Here is a 25,541-nt window from a genome sequence, read left to right on the forward strand (position 1 = left end):
CCATATACCTACCGCACCACGCTGTTTTAAAGGAATCAAGCACGACAACTCGCTTGCGAGTAGTTTTCGATGCTTCAGCCAAAACCACAAACAATCGTAGTTTAAACGACAATCTAATGTGCGGTCCTACAATTCAGCGAGATTTATTTTCCATAGTGGTAGAATTTAGAAAATTTCAATACGCCCTAAACGCCGACATAACTAAGATGTATCGACAAATTCTTATCCATCCAGATGACAAATATTGTCAGTTAATTCTTTGGCGCAACAACGCGACTGAGCCAGTAAACACATACGCCTTGACAACGCTAACTTATGGTACAAAACCTGCGAGTTTCATAGCAACGCGATGTTTAAAGGAATTAGCCGAAATTAACTCTCACAAATATCCAAGGGCCTGCGAAATTATCAACAATAACTTTTACATGGACGACCTGTTGACAGTAGCAGATTCTTTAGCGGAATTAATAGAACTCAGAGATCAAATCATAAAAATACTTAAACAAGGTCAATTTGAATTGCGTAAATTTCAATCAAATAATATCACAGCTTTACCCACGAATCAAAACGACGAACCAAATTTAACGGTCCAATTAAACAAAAACGAACAAACAAAAACGTTAGGCTTATATTGGAACCCTAAATTAGACACCCTCAATTACGACATAAATCTAGATGACATTCCGCGAAAGGTAACGAAACGCATAATTCTGTCGGTCACATCCCAAATATTCGATCCGCTTGGACTCATCGGTCCCGTAATAATGAAAGCAAAAATCATTTTACAACAACTATGGGCACTCAAATTGGGATGGGACGAAGCGGTCCCTATGTCTATTCACTCGGCATGGACATCGATGTTAAACGAATTAACGCATGTAAAAAACATAAAAATTCCGCGCTTGATAAGTTCTTACCCACAAGGCAAGGTGATAGAACTGCATGGATTTTGTGACGCATCACAACTAGGCTACCTGCGAACGCATAATAATGAATCGAACGAGTACGACATCAGATTAATATGTGCAAAATCCCGCGTTGCCCCTTTAAAAACCATTACGCTACCGCGATTAGAGCTTTGCGGCGCCCTAATACTTGCGCGACTAATCACAAAGGTGAAAAACAATATTGCTCTCAATTTCTCACGTCAATTTTTGTGGACTGATTCGAGTATTGTTCTGGCTTGGATCAACACCCCACCTAACTCACTAAAAACCTTTGTAAGTAATCGGATTTCGGAAATAATTTCCTTAAGTTCACCTCAAGACTGGCGCCACGTTCGATCCGAAAACAATGCGGCTGACATTCTAAGTCGAGGTGCCTACCCTACCGAAATAATGAAAAACAAAATGTGGTTCACCGGACCACCTTTCTTAAAAAATCACGAAAGTCAATGGCCACAATCGAACATAAACGTTGGTCAAATGGAAATTGCAGAATCACGAGCACCCGCCCTAATTTGCAATCTAAACGTTGAAATCGAATTTCTCAAAAAATTCTCACAATTCAAAAAACTACAAAGAGTCACGGCGTGGACGCTCCGGTTCATAAATAATTGTACAAGTCAAGACAAAAATTTGAAACCAAATTTATCAACCACCGAACTAAAAACCTCTACTATGACAATTGTGCGACTCCTCCAAGAATCTGAATTTCAAAACGAAATTGTATCATTAAAAAACGGAAAACCTTTAAGCAATAATTCGAAATTACTTCCTCTGAACCCATTTCTTGACAATTTCAATATCATACGCGTCGGTGGAAGACTAAAAAACGCAAACATAAATACTGATATCAAATACCCGATATTATTGCCAAAAAATAATTTTGTGACTAAATTAATAATAAAGCACACTCATGAACAGCAGCTTCATGCCGGTCCCCAGGGCACTTTAGCGGCACTCCGCCAAAAATATTGGATAATGTCATCACGCAGTGTCATACGGCAAGTATTACACCAATGTCATAAATGTTTCAAGGTCAAACCAGTAGTGGCAAAATTCAAAATGGGAAACTTTCCCAATCACAGAGTGCAACCTGCACGTCCGTTTGCAACAACTGGTGTTGACTACGCTGGGCCATTTTACGTCCGGGAATTTAGAGGCCGCGGTAAAAAACTAAGCAAGGCGTATATAGCCTTATTCATATGTTTCGTCACAAAAGCTATTCACATAGAACTTGTAATGGACTTGACCACTCAAGAATTTCTTGGCGCTTTAAGACGTTTCATAAGTAGACGTGGTCATCCACATAATCTGTACAGTGACAATGGCACCAATTTTGTAGGCGCTAACAATGAATTAAACGAGCTCTTTAAATTTCTCCAAAACCAACAAACCCAGAACAAAATTCACAACAACTTAACCGAAATGGGTATAAATTGGCATTTTATACCAGCCAAATCGCCCCATATGGGTGGCCTATGGGAAGCCAACATAAAATCTGTAAAACCCCATTTAAAAAAAGTACTGGGCAATTCCCATTTAACGCAGAATGAACTATACACACTCTTGGTCCGAATCGAAGCATGTTTGAATTCCAGACCACTAACCCCGCTAACCGCAGATCCCAACGATCTTGAAGTCCTAACCCCATTCCACTTCCTTATAGGAGAGACACTAACGACTTTTCCAGAATACGATTGGAGTGAGGTGCCAATCAACCGATTGTCGAGATGGCAACTTATAGAAAAGGTCCGTGCCCACTTCTGGAAAAGATGGAGTCGGGAGTATCTCACGTCGCTACAAGGCCGCGGAAAATGGCAAAGGGAGACACCCCCAGCAGCCGACCTTGAGGGTGCAATGGTACTTCTTGTAGAGGATAATATCCAGCCTCTCTGCTGGAAGACAGGGAGAATCGTGGAAACCCACCCCGGAAACGACGGCCACGTAAGAGTCGTCACAGTCAAAACCAACCAAGGACTGGTTAAACGTTCACTACGCAAGGTATGCCCGTTGCCCATCGAAGAGGAGACAACATAAAGTGAAAGTGTATTATGTGAAGGGCAATTTAGTGAAGTGAATAATCCAATATGTTCAGACATTCGTTTCATCATATGTATTTTTGTTTTCCCGTAAATTCTGTCATAGTGATTACTGTATTCAGAATTATGTATTGCTTAACCTACTCATTATGTACTTGAAGCTCAATTCTTGATACCTTCAACGGGGGGAATATGTATAATCCTAGAAATTCTACCTGAAAGGGCCGTTACCTCCCCCCTTGCAATTGTAAATTTAGTTTAAGCCTGTCCACCTTTTACCAACATTCGAGATCTGTACCTCAACCAGCACACTTCGAACGGAGTGAGCTGGTAAAACGTTAATAAATTGTTATTATTATTAACAAGTCTTTATTCAAAAACATTCGACCTCACCGGGTCAAACAGTCCTTTTATGAAGATTTCTCCTTTTTTCTCTGGGGCGCGAGTTCTGGGACACCGTGTTTAGTGATGCGATTATGCACATATTTATAATTGTATGGTATGATAATTTCTTGTTATAACTTTGACGGATTGTATACACTCTGATACTAAGATTACTTATAATACATATTGTTATAGTGATACGATTATACATGTTTATCCTAATTTCCTAATTATATGATGTGTATATGTTTTTTTAATATAACTTGCGGACTCGAGTAGAGTAGATCGGTAACTCCCCCACTCCCCGTTTCTTCCGTCCGTACTCCATCTCGCTGCCGTTCGGCCGTCGAGTCCCACCGGACATACCAACCACCGGAATCGCCCACTTGGTGTTCGTGGAATCCCACGGGCCGCGGGGCACGGGTTAACATTACCACATAATTAAAGTGACCTTCTTTCAACCAGGACCTGGGAAAGATTGCAGTGTAATTTAGCATAAAAACGAGGTAAGTTTCACATTTAATTATAAAGTATTTAATGATTTATTTTTCATTAATTTGTTGAAAAAATCATACGGATTTTTCTGCGTCAACAGGTGCGTTACTGACTTCCAAATTAGTAAAGCAGGTCAACAATAAAATCGCGTTATAATTTTCATTATTACAAAGCGTCGTCTGCGCTGATCGTAATAACAAGTCGTGCCAATCGCTCAAAACTCTGCGTCCGGAAAAAAGTCAAAATATCGGTAGATGTCACCACCTCGCGCATAATGGGAAACTGTAATAGTATTACAGAAATTACAGAAGGAAAAATTTATTCAAATTGTCTAAATTTAAATGTCTAGCTGTTTCTAGCGAATACAAATTGATATCACAAAATGATTTGCATTATTGTCATTGAAGTTCTTATTGTATTTGTTATTTTGACAATCAATGACAATTGATACTTATTCGAGTTTCAAACCCTTTTTATACCTAGCTGTTTCTCGCGAACACAAATTAATATCACAAAATGATTTGCACCGATTATGATTGAAGTTCGTATTGTATTTATTGTTATTTTGATGATCAATGACGAATTAACGGTTGACATTTATTCTAGTTGTAAACCTTCCGTGGTTATTACAGTTTCCATTCATTCGCGATCCAACTGATCCAAGTGCCTCTGGTGGCCATTTCACATCGAATGGCACGACTTGTTATTATCGGCGCGGACGACGTTACAAAGAATAATATTTTTGTAACAATTGAATATCAATTGTCAATATATCCACGACAGATGTAAGTACAGAAGAACACCCGTGACACTACCACGTGGTCTGCGCCAAGAACGTATTTTGGTACGATTTGTACTATGGTACGATGTACGATTTTAATTTGTTGTCAGAATCAGTGTCTCGCATGGTTTTCTCCACATTTTCGCAGCGTTTAGTCTTACTTCAAGTATTTCATCGATTTCTGACAATGGAATGGTGTAAAACTGGCTTTTTCAAGACACAGTCTTGTGAATTTTTCTAAAAATTGTGAGTTAAACATTATGTTTTCGTTTTGTGAGGTTATGGTAAATTTACGTTCAGAGAGGTTTACTGGTAGACTCCAGCCGTTTAGTGAGGATACATTAGGTGGGGGAAACCTGCGCGGTCCAAATATTCCAGTGCCGTAGAAAAACCAGTGCGTCCCACAGAAGTGGTTTATATAAAAACATGTAGTTAAGCAATTTATACTAAGTTTGATGCACAATTAAGTATTGTATTCGTTGCTGTTGATTTAAAAACGGGTGATATAAATAATCGTCGTCTGCGCCGATAATAACAAGTCGTGCCATTCGATGTGAAATGGCCACCAGAGGCACTTGGATCGTGAATGAATGCAAACTGTAATACCTACGAAAGGTTCTCAACTAGAATAAATGTCGATCGTCAATTCGTCATTGATTGCTAAAATAACGTAACTACAATAAGAACTTCAATCATAATCGGTGCAAATCATTTTGTGATATTAATTTGTGTTCGCGAGAAAGAGCTAGACATAGGAAGGGTTCGAAACTCGAATAAATATCAACCGTTAATCAGTCATTGACTGTCAAAATAACAAATACACTAAGAACTTCAATCACAATCAATGCAAAATCAATTTGTGTTCGCTAGAAACAGCTAGACATTTAAATTTTGAAAATTCGAATAAATTTTTCCTTCTATAATTTCTGTAATACTGTTACAGTTTCCTATAATGCGCGAGGTGGTGACATCTACCGATATTTTGCTGGCAAACTCCAACCACCCTTATTTCCTAATAATGGACTGGTCGAACAAAATAGCGTTGTTGCGCATCCCCACCGAATGTATCCTCACTAAACGGCTGGAGTCTAGTTTACTGGTGTTCACATTAGAACAGAAAACGTTTCTGATCGAAAGTTATTTCCTCAAAGGTTTAAAAGTGAATGGTTCATGGATCTACTCCGTACAAAACTGCTTAGAAGAGTTTATCGTTGAATTTCCCATTGTTATTGTCGACCGGAAAACCTTCGAAGACGACCTTAGCCGGTGTGTAAAGTTGTTTCGTGAAACTAAAGGCGTTTACTGAAGAAAAACCACAGGTCGACCACTAAAACGCACTGATGCAGTTATTGAAACTGCACGAAAAATTAATGAAATTATGCAAAATGCTCCCCACACATACGTCAGTTTCGCAACGCAACAGACTTAACCTTGTGTAGGAAAGCAGGAACCGCAGGAACGTGCCACAAATTGTTACCGAAAGAAAAAGCGTGAATTGTATAGTCCTACAGAAACTCTAGTGGAATTCGGCTTTGGTTGTAAATTTATGCTTGTCACTTGAAAAATAGAATTTTATGCTGCAGCAATAATCCTACTGATAGTTGCTAATGAGGGTTGTCAGTTTGGGGTATGCAATGTTAGCTTCAGGCAGGGATGTTACAGGTAGTGGTATAGTCCTACAGAAACTCTAGTAGAATTCGACTTTGGTTGTAAATTTAACAACAACAACCGAAGAATAAGATTTTATCATCAAGTAATAAACTTTGTCATAAATAACACTACCACTACCGGCACTACCTGTAACATCCCTGCCTGAAGCTAGCATTGCGAACCTCAAACCAAGGACCCTCTTAGCATTTATCGGTAGGATTATTGCTGCAGCATAAAATTCTATTTTTCCAGTGACAAACATAAATTTACAACCAAAGTCGAATTCCACTAGAGTTTTTGTAGGACTATAGTTGTATTTATGACAACATTTATTACTTGATAATAAAATCTTATTCTTCGGTTGTTGTTGTTATATTTACAACCAAAGCCGAATTCCACTAGAGTTTCTGTAGGACTATAATTGTGTTTACTTTTTTTCATAATTCATGTCATGCTGTTATTTTCTAGTGAGGTTATGTCGTATTTTAATGCTGCAACACCCGTTTTTCAACACAAAAGATTTCCACAGGTGATGCTACCAGAATATAATGAAAACTTTATAATTCCGATGTATCCTTCAGAGATTTTAATGTGTGTAAATGTTTTGCCTTATTTATTAGGCAAGTATTACCAATTACTACAAACACAATTCAAACTTTTATTCACAAATTTATGAAAAAAGGCAACTCTCAGCAATCTAACAACAATTTAAAAATTTATGAAAAACAGTGTTCACACATTTGACATACATACAAAATGTCAGTAATACGTTGTCTCGGAAACGATTAATTAATTTTATCCCCATTTACAGTAGTGTACCTATATAAAAGTTTACTAAGAGTACGGCAAACAGCGTGATCCAATTTGATTGGTGGATCACTTTTACCACTTTTACCATTGTGACATTCATTGCCGTTCGTCAAATAACAACAATGACAGGCTGCAGTGTAGAAGGATGTAAAAACAGAAGCGAAGATGGTATAATTTTCAAATCTATCTCGAAAAACCCATATAAGCGTTCTATTTGGACAAAGCATGTGAATAGAACGCCACCGAAGAATGGAAGAATATGTGCAGACCATTTTTCAGAAGATCAGTGGGAAAGTACTGAAGAAGCATGCTGCACCTTCTATTTTCGGCTTTCCGAAGTTCTCATTAAATTCAAACATAGAAGAAAAAATGTGTGCTGCGTTACCGGATAATTTAAACCAATTTAAAGAAAATTTTGATCACGTCCGTCTCCAAAAAAAAATTCAGAATTTAAAGAAGAGATTGATGATTTTTAAAGTAAATAACAAAAAATTAAGTAATGCCCTCTGTTAGCTTTTAATCTTAAAAGCTTAAATAATAATGCGTCCGCACTGATCGAGGCGCGTAGTCAATCTGCAGGGGTGCGGTCCGCACTTAAGAATGTGTAAGAATCCGTGGTGTAAGACTAGCACTACTATACAGAATCACCACTTGGACACGTAATGCGGTACGTCTTGGCGCTAACACCCTCTACTTACAAAAACGTCAAAATAAAGAACTAAAAGAAAAATTGGAAAATGTTTTTACAGATCAACTTCAGGCCATTAGAACAAAAAAATTCAGAAAATGTTCAAACGAAACTTTAACCAAATCACTGAAACTTAAGTTTGCATTAAAATTGATGGTTTGTCGTTTAAAAATTTATACTGCGAAATTAAAAAGGGAAATCAGAATCCGCCAAAAAATTAAATGGTCCAGCAAGAGTCATGCCATGAGGGATATGGTTCAAAATTTAAAACAATAGATTCGTATTTAGTATTTAAATGAATGTTTAAGCAAAAATATTTATTATTGTTATATAAAATATTGTTTGGTTTGGTGTTCCAGTATTTTTCATTTTTTTTATTTATTCTGATCCGTTAAAAGAAACTCTTGTGACGCTACTGACCTAATGACATTAAACTGACATAAATTTGGATCAAAAATAGTTGTCAAATATACGCGTTTGCCCTACTCTTATACTTGGGCCAACCAACAGATATAGTAATTAAAAAAGGGGATGTGGCCTAGTTGCGTAGAACGATGTACGCCGAAGCCTGTTTCACAATGAAACAGGTTCTTTCTAACAAACGGAGAATCAAAAGTCTTGAAAAAAGACCATTTTGTAATACAAATCGAAAAATGCCAAGGAAAACAAACAAACACGTGGTCAAACTCCCGAAGCGAGGTTAAAACGAATGAGACGCCGAATGCCGTCAAGTCATTTTTGTAGATGTAAATCAGGCTTTCGAAAATCTGCGCACGTTTTGAATAAGCCAATTGGAAGCTGCTATTTAAAATACGCGGGCACTAGGGGGCGGTTTTATTACTATATCTGTTGGTTGGCCCAAGTATAGTAAACTTTTATATAGGTACACTAATTTACAGTAGCCCTCAATATGTGTATGCTTTTTTTTTTAATAGAAGTGTACAGTTGCGGAATTAAAATTTCGGACAGTATTGTCAGTGTCATGATATAAACTCTAAAACAATCTTTACGTTAGTAACCTCATTTTTTACTCTCAGTATGTTTTTGTTTTTTTGGCATTGATTTGTGGCATAATAACGGGTGGGCAACATATTAAAGCGATGATTTAATTACACTCAGTGCAATTAACTGAAAATTCAAAATTGACTGCGTGACTGACACAGTAAAGTTTAATTTTTGAATGTCATGATGACAGTAAAAGGTGGTTTACAGAGATTTTGTTGAAGTGACAGAAAAATACTGCCCGAAATTTTAATTCCGCAACTGTACATACGTACAACCCTAAATTTGTTCATCTTTTTCTGGTAGACCTTCTTAGTATGTACTTAAACGACTAATGAAAAAAATTGATGCCATACATAACAATTTTTTTGAGAAGATGACAAATTTTACTTAAAAAATTTTAATTAATTTTTAATGTAAAAATTTTAATTGACCTCAAACAAAATCAAACAAACATCTCAGGTTAACAGTAAAATTCAACGCAAATGTTGAAATTGCCTCCCGCCAACTATTTGGCACCCACCGACAATTTGTCCACTGCGCTCAATAATGTCAGGGCTTATTTGTTCGGTTTCAGTGGGAATTCTCTACCGCAAATCGTTCTAAATTGTTTGGTCTATTAAAATAAACCTTCCATTGTAACTAAATCTATTGAAAAAAAAAAAAAAAAAGTTAAAAATTCAATTAAATTTTTTGAAGTAAAATTTGTCATTTTCTCAAAAAAATTGTTATGTAAGGTGTCAATTTTTTTCATTGGTCGTTTAGCTAGTACGAAGGCGTACCAGAAAAATAAGAAAAAAATGGGGGTTGTCATTAAAAAAAATTATTGATGACGTCATTATTAGGAGATGACCAAGCTGTCAATATAAGCAAAGTACTGAACAATATGCACTTTTTAAAAACAAAGTTGACCTGTTCAAGGATTTTTCTCAGAAATTACTACTTACAGTTTTATCGAATTTATTCCGAACTTGACGAACGTACTGTATAAGTTTTGGTTGATAATGCGTTCCCATTTTAACTATTTCTTATTGGTAGGACCAGAATGGAAAAGCAGAACGAAAATTTCACCAAGAAGATGTTATCCGAAAGAGTATTCACTTGTACCATATGTGAACACTTGCTGATGGTGCCCGTAATGATGATCGAGAACGTTGGGAATGTCTGTGACAAATGTTTCAGAAGTCGGAACGTAGAAAAAGGGAAAAGTTTACCGAATACTAAACTAGATACAATCCTACAAGAACTAAAATTTCCTTGTAAATTTGAAACGGAAGGTTGTGACGTTGAAGTTATTTATGGGGACTTGAAAGACCACGAAGAAAAATGTATTTTTCGCACGGTTGAATGCGTTATGCCAAAATCTGATTGCGAGTGGAAGGGTAAACTGGTAGATTTACTCAAACATTTTAAGGAGGAACATGCGAAACATGTTATAACGAGCCCCTATGGTATATTTTCTTTCGAGAATACCATCGCAAAATCTGCGAACGTTGTAAAGTTATTGAGCAACAAGAATAAAACCTATATCTTGAAAATTACGGAAGACGAAGATGGTAAAAGTTTGCAACATTTCATCTTAGACATTAAGTCTAACCCTGAAGATGAAGAATTGGTTGTGAAATATGTGGGTAAAACTGATCAGCACAAGTTAAAAGTAAAACGTCTATCGTTCAATAGTTTGCACTATCAACACACGGCCAAGAAGATCAAACTATCGACTCTACGGGAAATTGCAGCAGCCAGTGAAAACATCATGGCCACAATAAAACCTGCAAAGTGCATTTTTAAAAATATGAACGATGAAATACTGAAGCAGCTCGAGTGTCTCGTTTGCAAAGAATTAATGCGACCACCTATACATCTCTGCAATACTGGACACAGTTTGTGTTCTTCTTGTCGCCAGAAGCTTAAGGTTGTACAATGCCTAAAAATATTACGTTTCACAAACGCAAGATGGCTCTGAACTGGTACACTCTGATAGTTGGCGTATAGGCAACACACCAACCTTCTAGCCTTCCCTTTACAGACTTCAATTTCTTTACAGAAATAAGAAGGGTTGGTGTTCAAGCACAATTATTGTTCTCTCTATTGACCGGTAGGTGGATTCAAACTGGGCCGCTTCCCTTAACCACCTCCTGTCTACCCGAAGCTTTGGGTATCTAACCTATACATGGAAACTGGCAATATATTATTTTTTACTATGGGTATAATCAATCCTGTTAGAAGGTTTTCGAGCCCCGTCTAGCTTCCGTTGGCTCACTTACACTCACTCCAGAGAAATCAAAATAATATTTTAATATAGACAGTTTTTTAAATTTTCCGTAACTAAATCATTTTCATATATAACGTAAGACCTACTAATATCATTTATTACATACTACATATTAAGATGATAAATTAAACAGAAAATAGAAAATATCTTTTTTCTACAACCGTCAAAAAAACGTGACATTTTTGCATCGTTATCGAGTTGCAAAGTATGTCATTTTTTGATAGATCAAAAATAGTTGTCAAAAAGTTTCCTTGGATGCTTTAATATTTTTTTTTCACTACTAGTCTCAGAAGGCGTCATTATTGACTCTCGAACCGACCCCAGAAGTAGAATTTCTCTCCCTTGGTTAAAAAAATAAAATAAAATTTATTTTTTTCACTACTAGTCTCAGAAGGCGTCATTATTGACTCTCGAACCGACCCCAGAAGTAGAATTTCTCTCCCTTGGTTAATAATAATTTTCATTATTAACCAAGGTCAATAATGAACAGCCGTCACTTAGCAACGAAAGATTTTCTTTAATTTTATTGGTTAACGTAGACAGACGATTTTCAATTTTCATAGCAACCGTTGAAAAATGAGAACTCGGATCGTCGCATCGGACAAACAAATTTAATTAATAATTATTATTAGAAAGGGTTTTAACGGATCTAGTAGTGAAAAAAATAATATATACACCACGCTAGAGAAGACAATTTTAAGCCTCGCTTCTTTATTTATTCGCTTCTTTATTTCTTTAATAAACTACCTCGGCTTAAAAAAATGTCTTCTCTACCTTGGCGTATAATATACTATTTTCACTGTTTTTACGGTGAAAAAAAATATTAAAACACACAAGGAAAATTTTACAAAAATTCATAACCAAGTAACCAGCGCAAGCGGGCAACTTGAATGTCTGATCGTTTTGTAGTAGTGTCAGTTTTATTAGCAAAAGTTTAAAAAGCTGTTGTAGAAAAAATAGTGTTTGTATTTCGTGCGCAAAATGATTGTTTTGTTGGCGCATTCGAATGAGTTTGAAGTCTCGACCTGACGGTCTCGACCAATAACTCATTCTCATGCGCCAACAAAAAACAATCATTTTGCGCACTTAATACAAAATAGTTATTTTTATATTAAGTGCGTGAAGAGAGTGTTTTTTGTGCATGAAAAGGTCTTTTACGCCGAGACGAAGGTCGAGGCAGTATAAGCCTTTGAATGCACAAAAACATCTTCACGCACGAAATATAAACAATATTTTTTCTATAATTGATCCAAAAATTGAAATTAAAAATTCAAATTTTTGAAGGAACTCTGAAGTTTCAATGCAGTGACCATGTTGCTAGGTAACTAATAAAAAACAGTGCGTGAAATGAAAAACAGAAATAGTGTCGTATGCGTGAAATTGCATTTCACACACTGTTTTGTATGGTTTCTATGGTTTCGATCTTACTAACAATGCAAAAAGAAAGACACGTAAGAAAATGACCCACTTCATGCACAGATAACTATGCGTGAATTTCAATTTTTTGAATCAATTATATAAAATAGTTATTTTTATATTAAGTGCGCGAAGAGAGTGTTTTTTGTGCATGAAAAGGTCTTTTACGCCGAGACGAAGGTCGAGGCAGTATAAGCCTTTGAATGCACAAAAACATCTTCGCGCACGAAATATAAACAATATTTTTTCTATAATTGATTCAAAAAATTGAAATTAAAAATTCAAATTTTTGAAGGAACTCTGAAGTTACAATGCAGTGACCATGTTGCTAGGTAACTAATAAAAAACAGTGCGCGAAATGAAAAACAGAAATAGTCGTATGCGTGAAATTGCATTTCACACACTGTTTTGTATGGTTTCTATGGTTTCGATCTTACTAACAATGCAAAAAAAATACACGTTAGAAAATGATCCACTTCAGGCACAGATAACTATGCGTGAATTTCAATTTTTTGAATCAATTATAGAAAAATAACTATTAAACCTTATTGTTCTCAAGTGCCACTTTATTTGACCAAAAATATTTGTCGTGTCATTTTTTCATTTCTTTTTCATTCTCTAGATAATGCATATGTACCCCTTTCCTACTATTTCATCTGAATCGAATAACAGGAAAAAAGTGTTTCCGACTATTAAAGAATGAATGCATTCTTGTTGGATATTCAACGAAAGAATGATATCAATTACACATCCGGTGAGAGAAAATGCTAAAACTCACGGCTGTCGGCCTGATAAAACCAGTTTTTTATGTTATTTTTTAGAATTTGCACCCTTTGTTTTAATTTTTAAAGAAAAAAATAAAATTTTTCAAATTTCAAATTTTCAAATTCTAGGAAATTTTGTATTAATTGGTAATTCAAGGTAACGGATGCAACTACATCTGCAACATATCTTAAAAAGTAGAGTTTGAACATTAATATTGCAAGTTTTTTGGTGTAAATGACAATAATACACTGAAATATTTATAAAAATTTTCTTAGAGATCTATTAAGCTACGAGTGCTTTAAAAGATAGCCATAAACGACTCCAAATTGAATACAATAATAGACCTATTCGAGACGCAGATTCTAAAAATGTTTTTTAACAACAATTAATTGTTTTTTTTAACAATTTTTGAGTTTTTTTTTTGGTCAATAAACAATATGTAGTTGTTTTCACCAATTTCGTCTTTATGTTGAAAAATTAAATATTACTGAACCCATTTTAATATGTAATACATACACTTGCAGACAGTTACGTATTGAAATCATCTGAAGTCTCAGGTTTTGCCGCTGAAATGGCTTGCAAACGCAAACATAGCAAATATAGTTCAATCATTTCGTCAAACTACGTGTTTAAAGGTTTAGCATTTGAAACCTTAGGCCCTTGGTGCAAAGAAGCCATCGATTTCATTAATGTCATCGGAAACCGACTTATCGCGGAGTCAGGCGATTCAAAATCAAAGAAATTCCTTTTCGAGAGGATTTCCCTTGCCATTCAACGTGGAAACGCTGCAAGCATTCGGGGCACTTTTCCAGATTCCGCAATATTATCGGAAATTTTTGTATTATAAAACAAAAATGTTTATGTAATTATGTTATTAATCAAAAATCGTTTTAATATATTGAAAGATCAATATTTTAACAACAACTCAGTGGATTCGTTTGCCTTTGTGCATATAACTGGACATCCTTCTTCGATTTCGGAAGTATTAGTGATATGTATTTTTTATATTCTCCGAAGGATCGGTTTTCTGTGCAAAAATCGTTTTAAAGCTCCCGTCGGCACCCGCTCGAGAGGTACCTGAATTAGAGTTTTCCTGTGCGAATGGTAATGAAACCACATATTTACCTACCCGTCTTTGATCGTTTATGACGGTCAACAAATATTCGCTCACAGAGAGCGTCATCTTGAGTTATTACTGTTTCCTTTTCAAAAGAGTCCAATTCCCAAAATTTGTTAACCATCTGTTCAAGGGCGGGTTCTACAAAGTGACATGAACCGTTTTTTTTTGTTAAATGAAAGAGGACTGGTTTTTTGGATAGCATCATTGTTATTAATTGTTGAGGTGACGGCCTCTTGGACTAACCTTATCTCGTATGATTTGAAAACACACGTGTTATATGTATAACCATAAAGTTGTCTGATTCTGGTATCCTATAATAATTGTTCTATACAAACAAAAGGGATAGGTGTAACCTAACACAGAATACGAAAAAGTTGGATAATAGTAACATTTATTTAAATTATAAAGATCACAGATTAAAATATGTGCCTGCATAACAATAATAAAAGTAAAATAATATTGTTATAATGTAATTTATGGCTATCACCATCCCTGTCCCTTTTGCAGGTAGTCTTAGCTAAAATATAAAAGCGGGACCAGGGGTAGTGAATGGTCTGATAGCCATAAATTACATTATCACAATATGCAGATAAAACTAAAGTAAACTGTTACCGTATAACAACATATCCCTAACAGACGCACATAGATCTACATAGATCTAGTACTGTAACGTTATAATAAACTTAGGACTACGAGTATGTACTATGTATAATACGACATCTATTTATTCATTTTATTCGACCGGCGCAGCGGCAGAAATAAACAAACGACGTAGGCGTTTGCGTCTTGGCCTGACGACAGGGTCACCGGAACGTGAACCCGAGGGTGAGGGTGACAAAGACACTTTCCTGCTCGACACCTTGCTATAATTTCAACAAAAATGTATGAAAAAACTACCGGTCAGTGCGATACAATTATGTCGTTGTCTACGGTGACCAGACTTCAAAGGGCCACAGAGCAATAAATACCAAGTCAGTGTATTTTGGGAAAAACCTTGTTTGCACCTGTATTCATTCTAATATCACAAATAGAAAAATTCAATCATTACTTTAATTACCATGGTGACGAATTAATCTCTTTCTGGCATATACATATACTTAGTCCATTCAAAAATCAAAAAACCACCACCTGTTGCTTTAGGTTCGTAAAATTTAAAAACCCTAGATAGTTATTTTTTCTTACTATGTTTGTAACTATAAATTATTAATTTATTATTTATTAATTATTTATTTGATTCAAAATAAAATTCAATAGCTTTGAATTTCGTTCAATTTGTTTTATTATTGCTCAGCACGTTTCATTTATTTATTAATTCTTATTATTTTTACTTGCCTAGAATAGAATTCACACGAACCCCTGATAAATTTGAGTAATTTGAAGCTTAATAAATACTTAACTTCAAAATTACAATTCTCACTAAATTTTACACTAGACAGCGTTGCCGATAGTAATTATCGAGGAAAATGCGACGTTGGTGGTTTTTTGATTTTTTAATGGACTTTAATTGCATAAATCTACATAATATATCGTTTATGGACCTTAATTAACGGCAACTTTAATAACGGTGTCGTCAGTAAAATAATGCACATTTAATATTCAAACAGTTATTGAATACGTTGAAGAAATTACTAAAGAATTAAAAGATTTTATATCCAGTATATCCAGTTGTTACAAAAATTCGAAAAAAAAAAAGTTTGATTATGAGGCGAATGATGAACCAATCAATAACCCTAAAGATAATTTTAAAATTCAATTTTTCTTTGTTACGACGTGATCAAGAATGACTGAATCTGAATCTGTTGCTATATTATAACAATGAAATTTGGCAAGTTTGAAATTTACCATCAAAGGTTCATTTTTAATTGCATAAAGACGGCCGGCAGGCGTGTGCAAAGTGTGCGACTGCACACGGTCCCGCGGCTTGAGGGCCCCGCGCCTTAGAGGACTCCGCACTAATAATTCCAACAGAATTAAACAAACGATGTTTTTATATTTAAATTACAAAAAAAGAAAGACATTTTATGAGCGCCTATTGTTGGTTTAGGGATGCCATAAGAAACAGGTGCTCGCATTGCTTGAAAAAAAATGAAGCACTAAATTAATCATATAATATTGTTTGGAATCGCCGGGTCCTTTAGAGAACACCGACGAAGACCTCCCGCCACCGGTGAGCTAGGCTAAACACTTGTGGACTTGTGCTTCTACTATCATGAATTAGGGGGTATATTTTTATGGTCATGGTCGTTTCCACTTTCTCTTTTCAGAGTAAAATTTGGAAACATGTGTTTTTAAAAGGTTTGAAAATATAAGAGGTAAAATTAAAAGAGTAGCCGAATAGAATAGAGCTTTGAACGGATCTTCGTTCGGGAATCAAAGAACCTAGATTATAGTGATGTTTGTTACGATTTTTTCATTAAAAAGCACGAAATTTTAAGTGATAGATAGGTAGGTATAGACTATAGAGGGCACCCGCGCACACTTTGCACACGGCCCCGCAAATGTTTACGCCGGCCTTGCATAAACATAACCGACATAACCAAAAACTGTTAATGTCGTGTCAAGTTAAAACATCCGGTCAGTGCCAATTATGAGACAAAGAACACCGATGTTTTTCAATTGTTTAATTGCCAACAGACTCACGCTGTATTTTAGACACTACGCTCTCAGGAAAGTAACGTAAATCATTGTAAAGATTTACATTTAAAATTGAATAATGATAAAGATTCAAATGATCGTGATATCGATAGCATTGACCTGTTCGAGGAACTCAAAACTTACGATTAAGTATATTATTACAAGATTTACAAGAACGTTTAACTGATTTATCTACAGTGTGAACATAAAGTTTGGAACAAAATTTATAATAGCATTATGTGATGTTTTTAGGAAAATCGCTAGGGTAGGTCGATTTCATTTTGAAAAATGCCATCGTGTGGCGTGCAACTTGTTTAAATGACGTCATTGGTTTTTGCGCAATGACTTCATCACCAATTTTTTTAAATGAGAACCCCCACTTTTTTCTTCATTTTTTGCATACCAGTTAACCAGTTCAAAAATACGCCTCAATCATATAAATTTTGTGCTCTGTACTGAAAACCATAATTCAAAAACTGTCTGACAGATTTTGATATTCAAAAAATGATTAACAAAAATGCACGATATAGCGTCGACAATTATTTGAAAATCCATGACCATCTTTGACCAAGATAATTTTTGATATCGCGATATATAGATAAATGAAATTAAAGCCATAACTACGTAATTGCACCTTGCAAGAGTGATTGTTATCCTAATGATGTTTTACCAATCTATTTTACAGTTTCTTGAAATAAATAAACTGTTTTGTCTGTCTAGTAGTTTGCAGATGGCACTGGTGACATTGGAGTTAGTAATTGACAAGATATCCGTCCAAGCTATGAGGACGCTACTGTGCAGTGTTGCATTAGTAGTGTTGCACTTTGAAATCATAAACTCAAAATGCTTTTTTTGAGGAAAAAAATATTGTTGCAGTCAATTATTTGATGTAAATCTTCTTTTTATTATATTTACGAACTGTACAATGGGTTTTTAATTTTAGTTAATGTATTTTTGCTTGATTTCGAATCGTCATTTTTTTATTTTTTTATGCAAAAACTGTACATTCAAAATCACTCAAAAAAATGGAACACTTACAGAAAAGCTATTGTAACCTGATGTTGGATTTTCATTAAAATTTATCATCCCATTTTTAATATAAAAAATAAAATGTGGTTAAAAACATGGTTTTTCTAATTTTTTTAAGAAACTGTACGGTAGATTTTTTTTAAATTAATCTTATATTAAGCTTGAATTATTTGTAAGCGCTGGTAATTTTTTCAGATTTTTTGAATGTAAGGTAATTTTTTTCTTGACCATAGTACAACCTCACCACATGTCGTCAACCATGGAGTGGTAGTAGAAACTTCTGTCTCGAAGCCATCACTCCATCTGTACAGTATCCATGTGCATACAGTCAATTCGGATGTTGTGCAACATTTTTAGGAAAGGAAATCGCTCACCACGAAGGAATTTGTGAATACAAGATGTTTACATGTCCTGTATCTGGTTGCAATTTTACTGGAAATTATGTGTCGACTAAGAACCACTTCAAACTTACGCATAAAGACAACTTGAACGAAACAACATCTTATACATTTAATTTTGCGCCTTTGGGAGCTCGATCTAACAGCATCGAACACGTGAAGTATTTCTGCGGTTGCAGTATCGGAAAGTAACAAAATCAAATTTGTGCCTAAACTTTACCACCACCGTGACTGATCACAATATTATTTCTTTCACATACAACGATTTGTCGTCGTACAAAGATGCAAATAACGATCAAATTAGTTACTGCTGTCAGCTATTCGAACAAAAATCGAATTGAATTTAGCATTAGGACTAGTATTTTTTACAACGTTTTATTGTATTTATTTGGATTTATAAGAAATTACCATTTTATTTCCTTACATTTACCTACCAAAAAATGTACCTAATGTTCTTCACAATAAAGTGATTATTTTTATCGAACTAATTGTCGATTGACGTTACTTAAAACAAGTCTAAAATAAATTGGAATACCTATAAATTGTATTGTATACATATACATATATAAATACATACATACATTCTTACTCCTGTTATAACGATATAAATTAAATTAATTAAGCAACTTTTTCAGATTACGTATTTGTTTTACTGGATTCTTAGCCTACAGAATGTTAATTCTTCAATAAATGTGCCGTAAAACATCATTTTTATTTACTTATTTTACTTTATTATTATGATAATAATAAGATATTACTAAATTGATTTCTCAGTTTTTCATAAATACATTATGTAAATACATTTTTGCATATTTAAGGTGTTTTTGCATTTTTTTTTTTTAATTTGGGATAGGAATTTTTTCATTTCATTATTTAACAGGTAGATGAACATCCGCACCATTGAGATAGAGTTATTTAATCTCCTTTGCCTGTTTGCGACAAACGGAGGAGGCGAACTGTCTCCCAGAAAGACACAGGTCATTTTCCAAGAGGTGAGTTGTTCTCAACAAGATACGAATTGTTTCCTACTCGAATTCACCCCATGCGGTGATAATCTTCTTATTTCTAAATGAAGTGCTTTCACCTATCTTAAAGTTACCAGGAATTTTTCTGCCCCCAGAGCCTATGCTAAATAGTTGGGCTACCTGTCTAAAAGCTGTAGATTTTATTTCAACAAATTATAATGAAATAAAAGAGGTCATTTTAGATGTACAGCTAAATATTTTTAGAGCGGTTTAGCAGAGCTCGTTCAAATTTGACACACAGTAGAAGTGTTAATTCTAACATAATTTATTTTGAAGATACAAGGCCAACTTGATTTTTTTTAAATAGCACGGGTGGTCAAATTTAATATTTTTATTTTTCACTTTAGTATAATTGCATGATAACTCCTAGGATACGAAATACGTAAAAATGTCCATAACAACCGGGGAATAAAACAGGGCCTAATAAGAATAAGCGGGCGTAATAAGAATAAACGGGCGTAATGAATTCATAACGCCCTCATCAATTCATAATTGCAAAGATGCCAATTTTTTTAAAGAACACGAATAGTGAAAAATAAAATCTTGTATGCACCACGGCGTCACCGAATGATTACGCCCATCGAACGATATCCATCTCTCGGGCTAACGCCCTCGAGCTGGATTCATCGTTCTCCGGGCATAATCATCGTTGTAACACCCTTGGTGCATAAATAGCTATTGAAGAGTATTTTTTTTCGAATTCAGTGATGTAACACATGAAAATCTTATTTTAATCCATACTTGCCATGGCATCTGACGAGCGGCAGATTAAGTTATTATCCCCCAAACAATTGGCAGATAAAGTAAACTAGCTTTCTGGAACGGTCCGATAACTTAATGGCCGGTTAAATCAAGCGTTGCTATAGAAACGCTAGAAAGTGACCAATCACATTACATGATTTTTGTATTTATCGGAGAGTTAACTAACTATCCAAATAAAATGTTTCCAGAAACCGGACCTAAATCATTTGAAATTCCTAATTCAAATTTTAACAAATTCGTTTCTGAATCTGACATATTGAAAGCTAAAGTGAATAATTGCAAATGTTCGCAAATTTCAAATTGAGAGAAACATCAAATTAATGTTCACTAGGTTAATTGATTTTTTTAGCATTCTCAAATTTTTGTCAAATGTGTAATGAAAGGGGAAGAATTGCAATTGTTTTATTGCACAAAATAACTAAAATCGTTTCCACTTGTAATTAGAAAAGTAACAAAACAAAGTAAAAACGGAGTTAGTAGAAAACACAGAAACAAGGGTAATATCGTACATCATTTAGTTTTGTAAAAACCAGATGTGCGAACAGGAGAATGAAGATTACAAACTAATTAGGGCGGTTTTGGGAAATTCAAACCAATGTAGAACAATTCTTAGAAATAGCAAATCAGCGAAATTGCAAGTGCATGGCATGGCATGGCAAAGGTTAAACTGGTTAACTGGTTAAACTCATAAGAGCGTTTCAAGCCCAGTTCTAGATTCTAAAATTTTATTAATTGTTTCATTTTATCTCTGTTTTTTGATGTACAGTTATTGTATAGTCAGTAAATTAGGGTCATTTTCAGTTTTGTAAAATAGCGGTACATACCGGATGTAGAATTGTTTTACGAGATAGCATTTTACATGGAAAAATAAGAAGTTTAAATTATTTGCTCTTCTAACAATTTTACGGCAAAATAGTTAGTTAAAATGAAAGTTGGGGAGAATTAAAATTACATACCTACTCTCTAATTTCAGTCTTACTTTTTTTCTAACATCTTGTGGTACTGAAAGAAAGGCAAGAACGGAGTTAAGGCAAAAATACTAAAAAGTAGTACTAGCTATGAAATTTGACTAAAATTATTATTTGTCGGATGGTTTCACTATTATTTAATTTTCTTTTGATTTGCCCTTCAAATGGACGAATGAAAAGGTATCTTCCATTCGCCGCACACTAGTTGCGTCCCGCGGTCAAACCGACCCCTAAAATCCTATACTAGTTGCGTCCCGGTTGACCATTTTCCTACCTGTGGATTAAAATAAATGAATCCCACTCCTCCTATTCCCTACAGTATCGGTAGGATGTTTAGTGATAAGGGTGATTGGTTGAAATTTTATGAGTTACATTATTTTTGCCATCTCAAGGTTCAAATTATTTGACTATCTCGTTGAATGGTACTTACATAGCTGAAGATTCCCACTCTCCACCTGATATGTGGGCTGAAAACAGTTCAAGTTCCCAACGCATGTGAAAGATTTCACTCAAAATTCAATGCATCTTTTTATTGTGGGCATCCAAATATATTTCAGTTTATAGAAAGAAGTATTGAAGAATTTTCAGATATACAGTTACATACAAATTAAGAAGTGCATCATTTCCAAAAAAGGTTTACCGAAAAGCTTTTATTGATAAAAAGAAATTTATAGAAAATCAAATTAATAAATTAAAGACAAATGAAATTAGCCCATTCCAATTTGTGAAAAGGGTTGAATATACTTGTAACTGTTTGCCACATGTAAAATTAAAATTAAAATTTGTAATTATGTGTATATTGTAGTTTGGTAACGAGAAATTGGAACTTTAGCTTCTTGACTTGCAATGGGTTGGTTGTAAAGATTATAATATTGAAGATTTACGATAGTGATCAGTTTTTGCCTGCCGACGAGCTAGTCTAGTATACCTGCTAGTTATTAAAAAGGGATGCCGAATATCGGCAAAATGCAGATTGTTTGTACTTCCTGGAAAGAAGTGCTCATAATTAATCTTCCTTATTGTAATTTTTACAACCTACCCTAAACCCATTGCAAGTAAAGAAGCTAAAGTTCCAATTTCTCGTTCCCAAACTATATCAATAAACTTTTATCAACACAACAGACGTTTTATTAGGTGTATTTTGTTAATTTCATGTTGTTGGTTGTAATTAGTAAGCAGCCTTCCTGGAAGATCTCCGGGACGCAACTAGTATACAAGCCGTTAAGCGACCCGTATTAAAATCTAACCGCGGGACGCAACTAGTATGCGACCCTTCCATTAAATGTTCAGACTTCTCTAACTGAGGCAAATGTTGTTTGGAAGTTTCTTAATAATACCATTTAAAGAAAGAAATAAAATGTCATGCCTAGTAGGTACCTACTACTTTTTAATATTTTTGTGTTAACTCCTTTCTCGCCTTTCTTTTAGTACCACAAGATGTTAGAATAAAACTATGATTGAAATTAGACAGTCATTTTAATTCTCTTTAACTTTCATCTTAACTATTTTGCCATAAACTTGTTAGGGGAGCAAATAATTTAAACTCACTATTTTTACATGTAAAATCCTATGTCTCGGTAAACAATTCTACACCCGTTATGTAGATATATTAGGTTTGGCCCTAACAAAAGGCTTATCTTATCTTAAACATTCAAAATTATGATGGAAAATAAAAACGGTTATATAAAAAACTCTAGAAATATTTGAAAGCTATCGCGCTTAGCTAAAGTAAACAATTTAGAATCTTACAGTGTTGATTGGCCATTTTGGTCAAGTATGGGGTGAGAAAGTGGGGTGTTCGAAAATAATCACAACGAAAGTAGAATAGCTGGGGGTACGGTCAGTATCGACATTCGACAGCGGCCATTTTTGTGTCCACGTGTTGTGCAAGTACAAGGTAAATTATTTCTCTAATTCTTCTACTTTAATAAATTGTAGTCAACATTTAATTATTCAACCAGCATTAGTTCTTTTCTGGCACTAAAGTAAAGGTAGATTATTGTCCTTGAGAATTCGATTATAACAAGCAACTTGGTTTGTTTTAAATTCTTTAAAAATATCAAAATGTCGATAATATACATTTATTTCGAAAAGTTCCAAAAACATGCATTTGCATAAGTCTATTAATCTATCCTAAACTATGAAGGTATATAATTATTTAGTATTTGTATTTTTATTTTCGGTAATTGTTCACTTTAACTACTTCTGGAATTTTCGCGTTTTTTCTGGCTAGACAGCTTCAGGACGTCCTCTTACATCGTTTCCCACCAGTCAAACCTTGTGCAACTGAAAATTTTCCTTACCCTTTAGTTTTTTTTTTTTTTGTTTTTTTTTTTTGTTTTTTTTTGCCTTTCCATTTTCACCTAACAGGCCTATCAGGTACCTTTTACGGTCGGCTTGGTTTCTTTTTTTTCCTTTGTGGTGCGGCGGGGCTCCGGGGTACTTTCCCCGGCTACCTACGCCCACCCTCTCTCCTCTCCTTTTTCTGGACGACACAACACGAATATCACAACACACAACATCCATGGGAGGCCATCCGGCCTGGGATTTGAACCCTGCTGACCTCGCGGTGGTGTCGGGAGAGTGTCGCTCTTCCTTCCACCACCCTACCGTCAGCCCCTACTAGACATACACACACATCCATGGCCCGGCGGAGTTTCCTTCCTTCGAAAAAATCCCCCCCCTTCGGTGGGATTCGAACCCACTAGCGCCGGGACCTTACCCTTTAGTTATACTAAGACTTGGCGCGACCTTGACGCGACCTTGAAACACAACAAGAGAGAAAAAAAGGCATTTGCACAAGGTTTGAATGGTGGGACACGATCTAGGAGGACGCCCTGAGGGTGTCTAGCCAGAAAAAACGCGAAAATTCCAGAAGTAGTTAAAGTGAACAATTACCTTATTTTCTTTGACGGCACTAGACAACAAACTTGAAAAAACATCCAGTAGTTATGTAAATTAGTAATTGTAAATAGTAATATCCCGAGTGCTCGATAATTTCATTTTCTCGACTGCGCGAAACTCATTCTTTCATCGCATTTGGTCCCAATTCCCTAATCAACATCGGCCGGCAAACGACCACATTTCTATTTACGTGATCTAAAGCTTGTTTGACACGATGCTAAATTTCGTAGTAAATTTGTTAGAAAATGAGAGAGACCCTTGACAGGACCAATGAACGATCAGGATCATAGTCTGTCTTTGTCAGATCCTGATCGTTCATTGGTCCTCTCTCATTTACTAGTAAATTTTCTCACAAATTTAGTATCGTGTCAAACAAGCTTTAGACGAGAAGGTTGTTTTCTTTCGTGCTCCTCTCCTCTGCACAAAAGACTGCGGCTCTTTTAAAGGGTCCGGGTAAAACGGCTATCTTCTTCGACGGGATGCATCTGCTACCCCGGCGTTAATAAAGGCATGGGTCAACAAATCTCGACACCGGCCCCGAAGATGGAATCGACAGTTCGACCGCTCCAGAGGGCCGGTGGTAACAATATGTAAATAAATTATCAACAGCAAAATCAAAACTCAACTCTTGTCAAAATGATTTTAATTTTAATATGAATATTGTTTGCTTGGCAATTATAGGTACGAGAACAAATGTACGAAAAAATGTAAAGGTTTTTTCACTTATAATTACACGAGAGCTTTTTTTTGTCAACAAAAAAAAAAAACAACTTTCTAAACTTCGTCCAGCGAGAGATTGGGAGATTTTAAATTTTACTAAATTAATCCAACACTATAACTATTAATTAACTATTTCTTATTGATAGAACCATAATGGAAAAGCAGGACGAAGATTTTACCCAGAAGATGTTATTTGAAAAAGTATGCACTTGTGCCATATGTGAAAACATGCTGATGGTGCCCGTAAAGGCGCGTACAGACTACGCGAACCGAGCATGTAATGTAACATGTAATGTAATGCTCGTCGCAAAATTGGTGCCACGAACAGCCGACGAACCGAGCACACAACGAACAGCTATACTCTGTCCACTGATGATAGATTGCGCGCTTTTTTACAGACACAGAGACGAGTGTCTACACTTTATAACATTTGCTATATCATTAATACTCGAAGAATAAATAATTCCAACAACAGTTTATAACAATTATTGAAAATACCTGTACTGAAACTTCATTTAGAGTCACAGCTGTAATTCTGTAAACAACATCATAGGCATAGGATAACTACTGGCTGGATGGAGAGTTTTGTATTTTTCGGTGCGTTATGTTTTTAAGTGATTTTTTTTATAATCGTCTCAGTTCAGTTCGATAGTTCCGAGGTTGCGTGTCATTACAGCTACATTATACAGGGTCGCTAAAAAGTATGGATTCAGCTAAATATTTTCAGAACGG

General features: G+C 35.1%; 2 protein-coding genes across 6 annotated transcripts in view; both read left to right on the plus strand.

The window, feature by feature from the left end:
* The window catches only part of LOC138123370 (uncharacterized), a 38,358-nt gene extending 19,444 nt beyond the window's left edge, over nt 1-18,914 (plus strand). Inside the window, exon 3 of the mRNA XM_069038056.1 lies at nt 18,640-18,914. Within this exon, the coding sequence (XP_068894157.1) occupies nt 18,640-18,771 (132 nt within the window). The 3' untranslated portion in view covers nt 18,772-18,914. The remainder of the gene's footprint in view (nt 1-18,639) is intronic.
* LOC138123366 (E3 ubiquitin-protein ligase sina-like) lies at nt 1-25,056 on the plus strand. Of its 5 annotated transcripts, XM_069038039.1 has the most exons (3): nt 4,668-4,955; nt 5,795-5,909; nt 9,832-10,774. In XM_069038039.1, exons 1-3 carry the CDS (start codon nt 4,904-4,906, stop codon nt 10,757-10,759), a joined length of 1,095 nt encoding a protein of 364 aa, XP_068894140.1. In that variant the 5' UTR covers nt 4,668-4,903; the 3' UTR covers nt 10,760-10,774. The 5 variants fall into 5 exon arrangements, 2 of the variants coding, with proteins under 2 accessions (XP_068894140.1, XP_068894139.1); XR_011156768.1 differs by lacking the exons at nt 4,668-4,955; nt 5,795-5,909; nt 9,832-10,774 and adding exons at nt 1-3,873; nt 24,956-25,056; XR_011156767.1 differs by lacking the exons at nt 4,668-4,955; nt 5,795-5,909; nt 9,832-10,774 and adding exons at nt 1-3,873; nt 19,311-19,582.
* Nucleotides 25,057-25,541: the final 485 nt, after the last annotated feature.

The sequence above is a fragment of the Tenebrio molitor genome, chromosome 2 (genome assembly GCF_963966145.1).
Source record: "Tenebrio molitor chromosome 2, icTenMoli1.1, whole genome shotgun sequence".
NCBI classification, from domain to species: domain Eukaryota; kingdom Metazoa; phylum Arthropoda; class Insecta; order Coleoptera; family Tenebrionidae; genus Tenebrio; species Tenebrio molitor.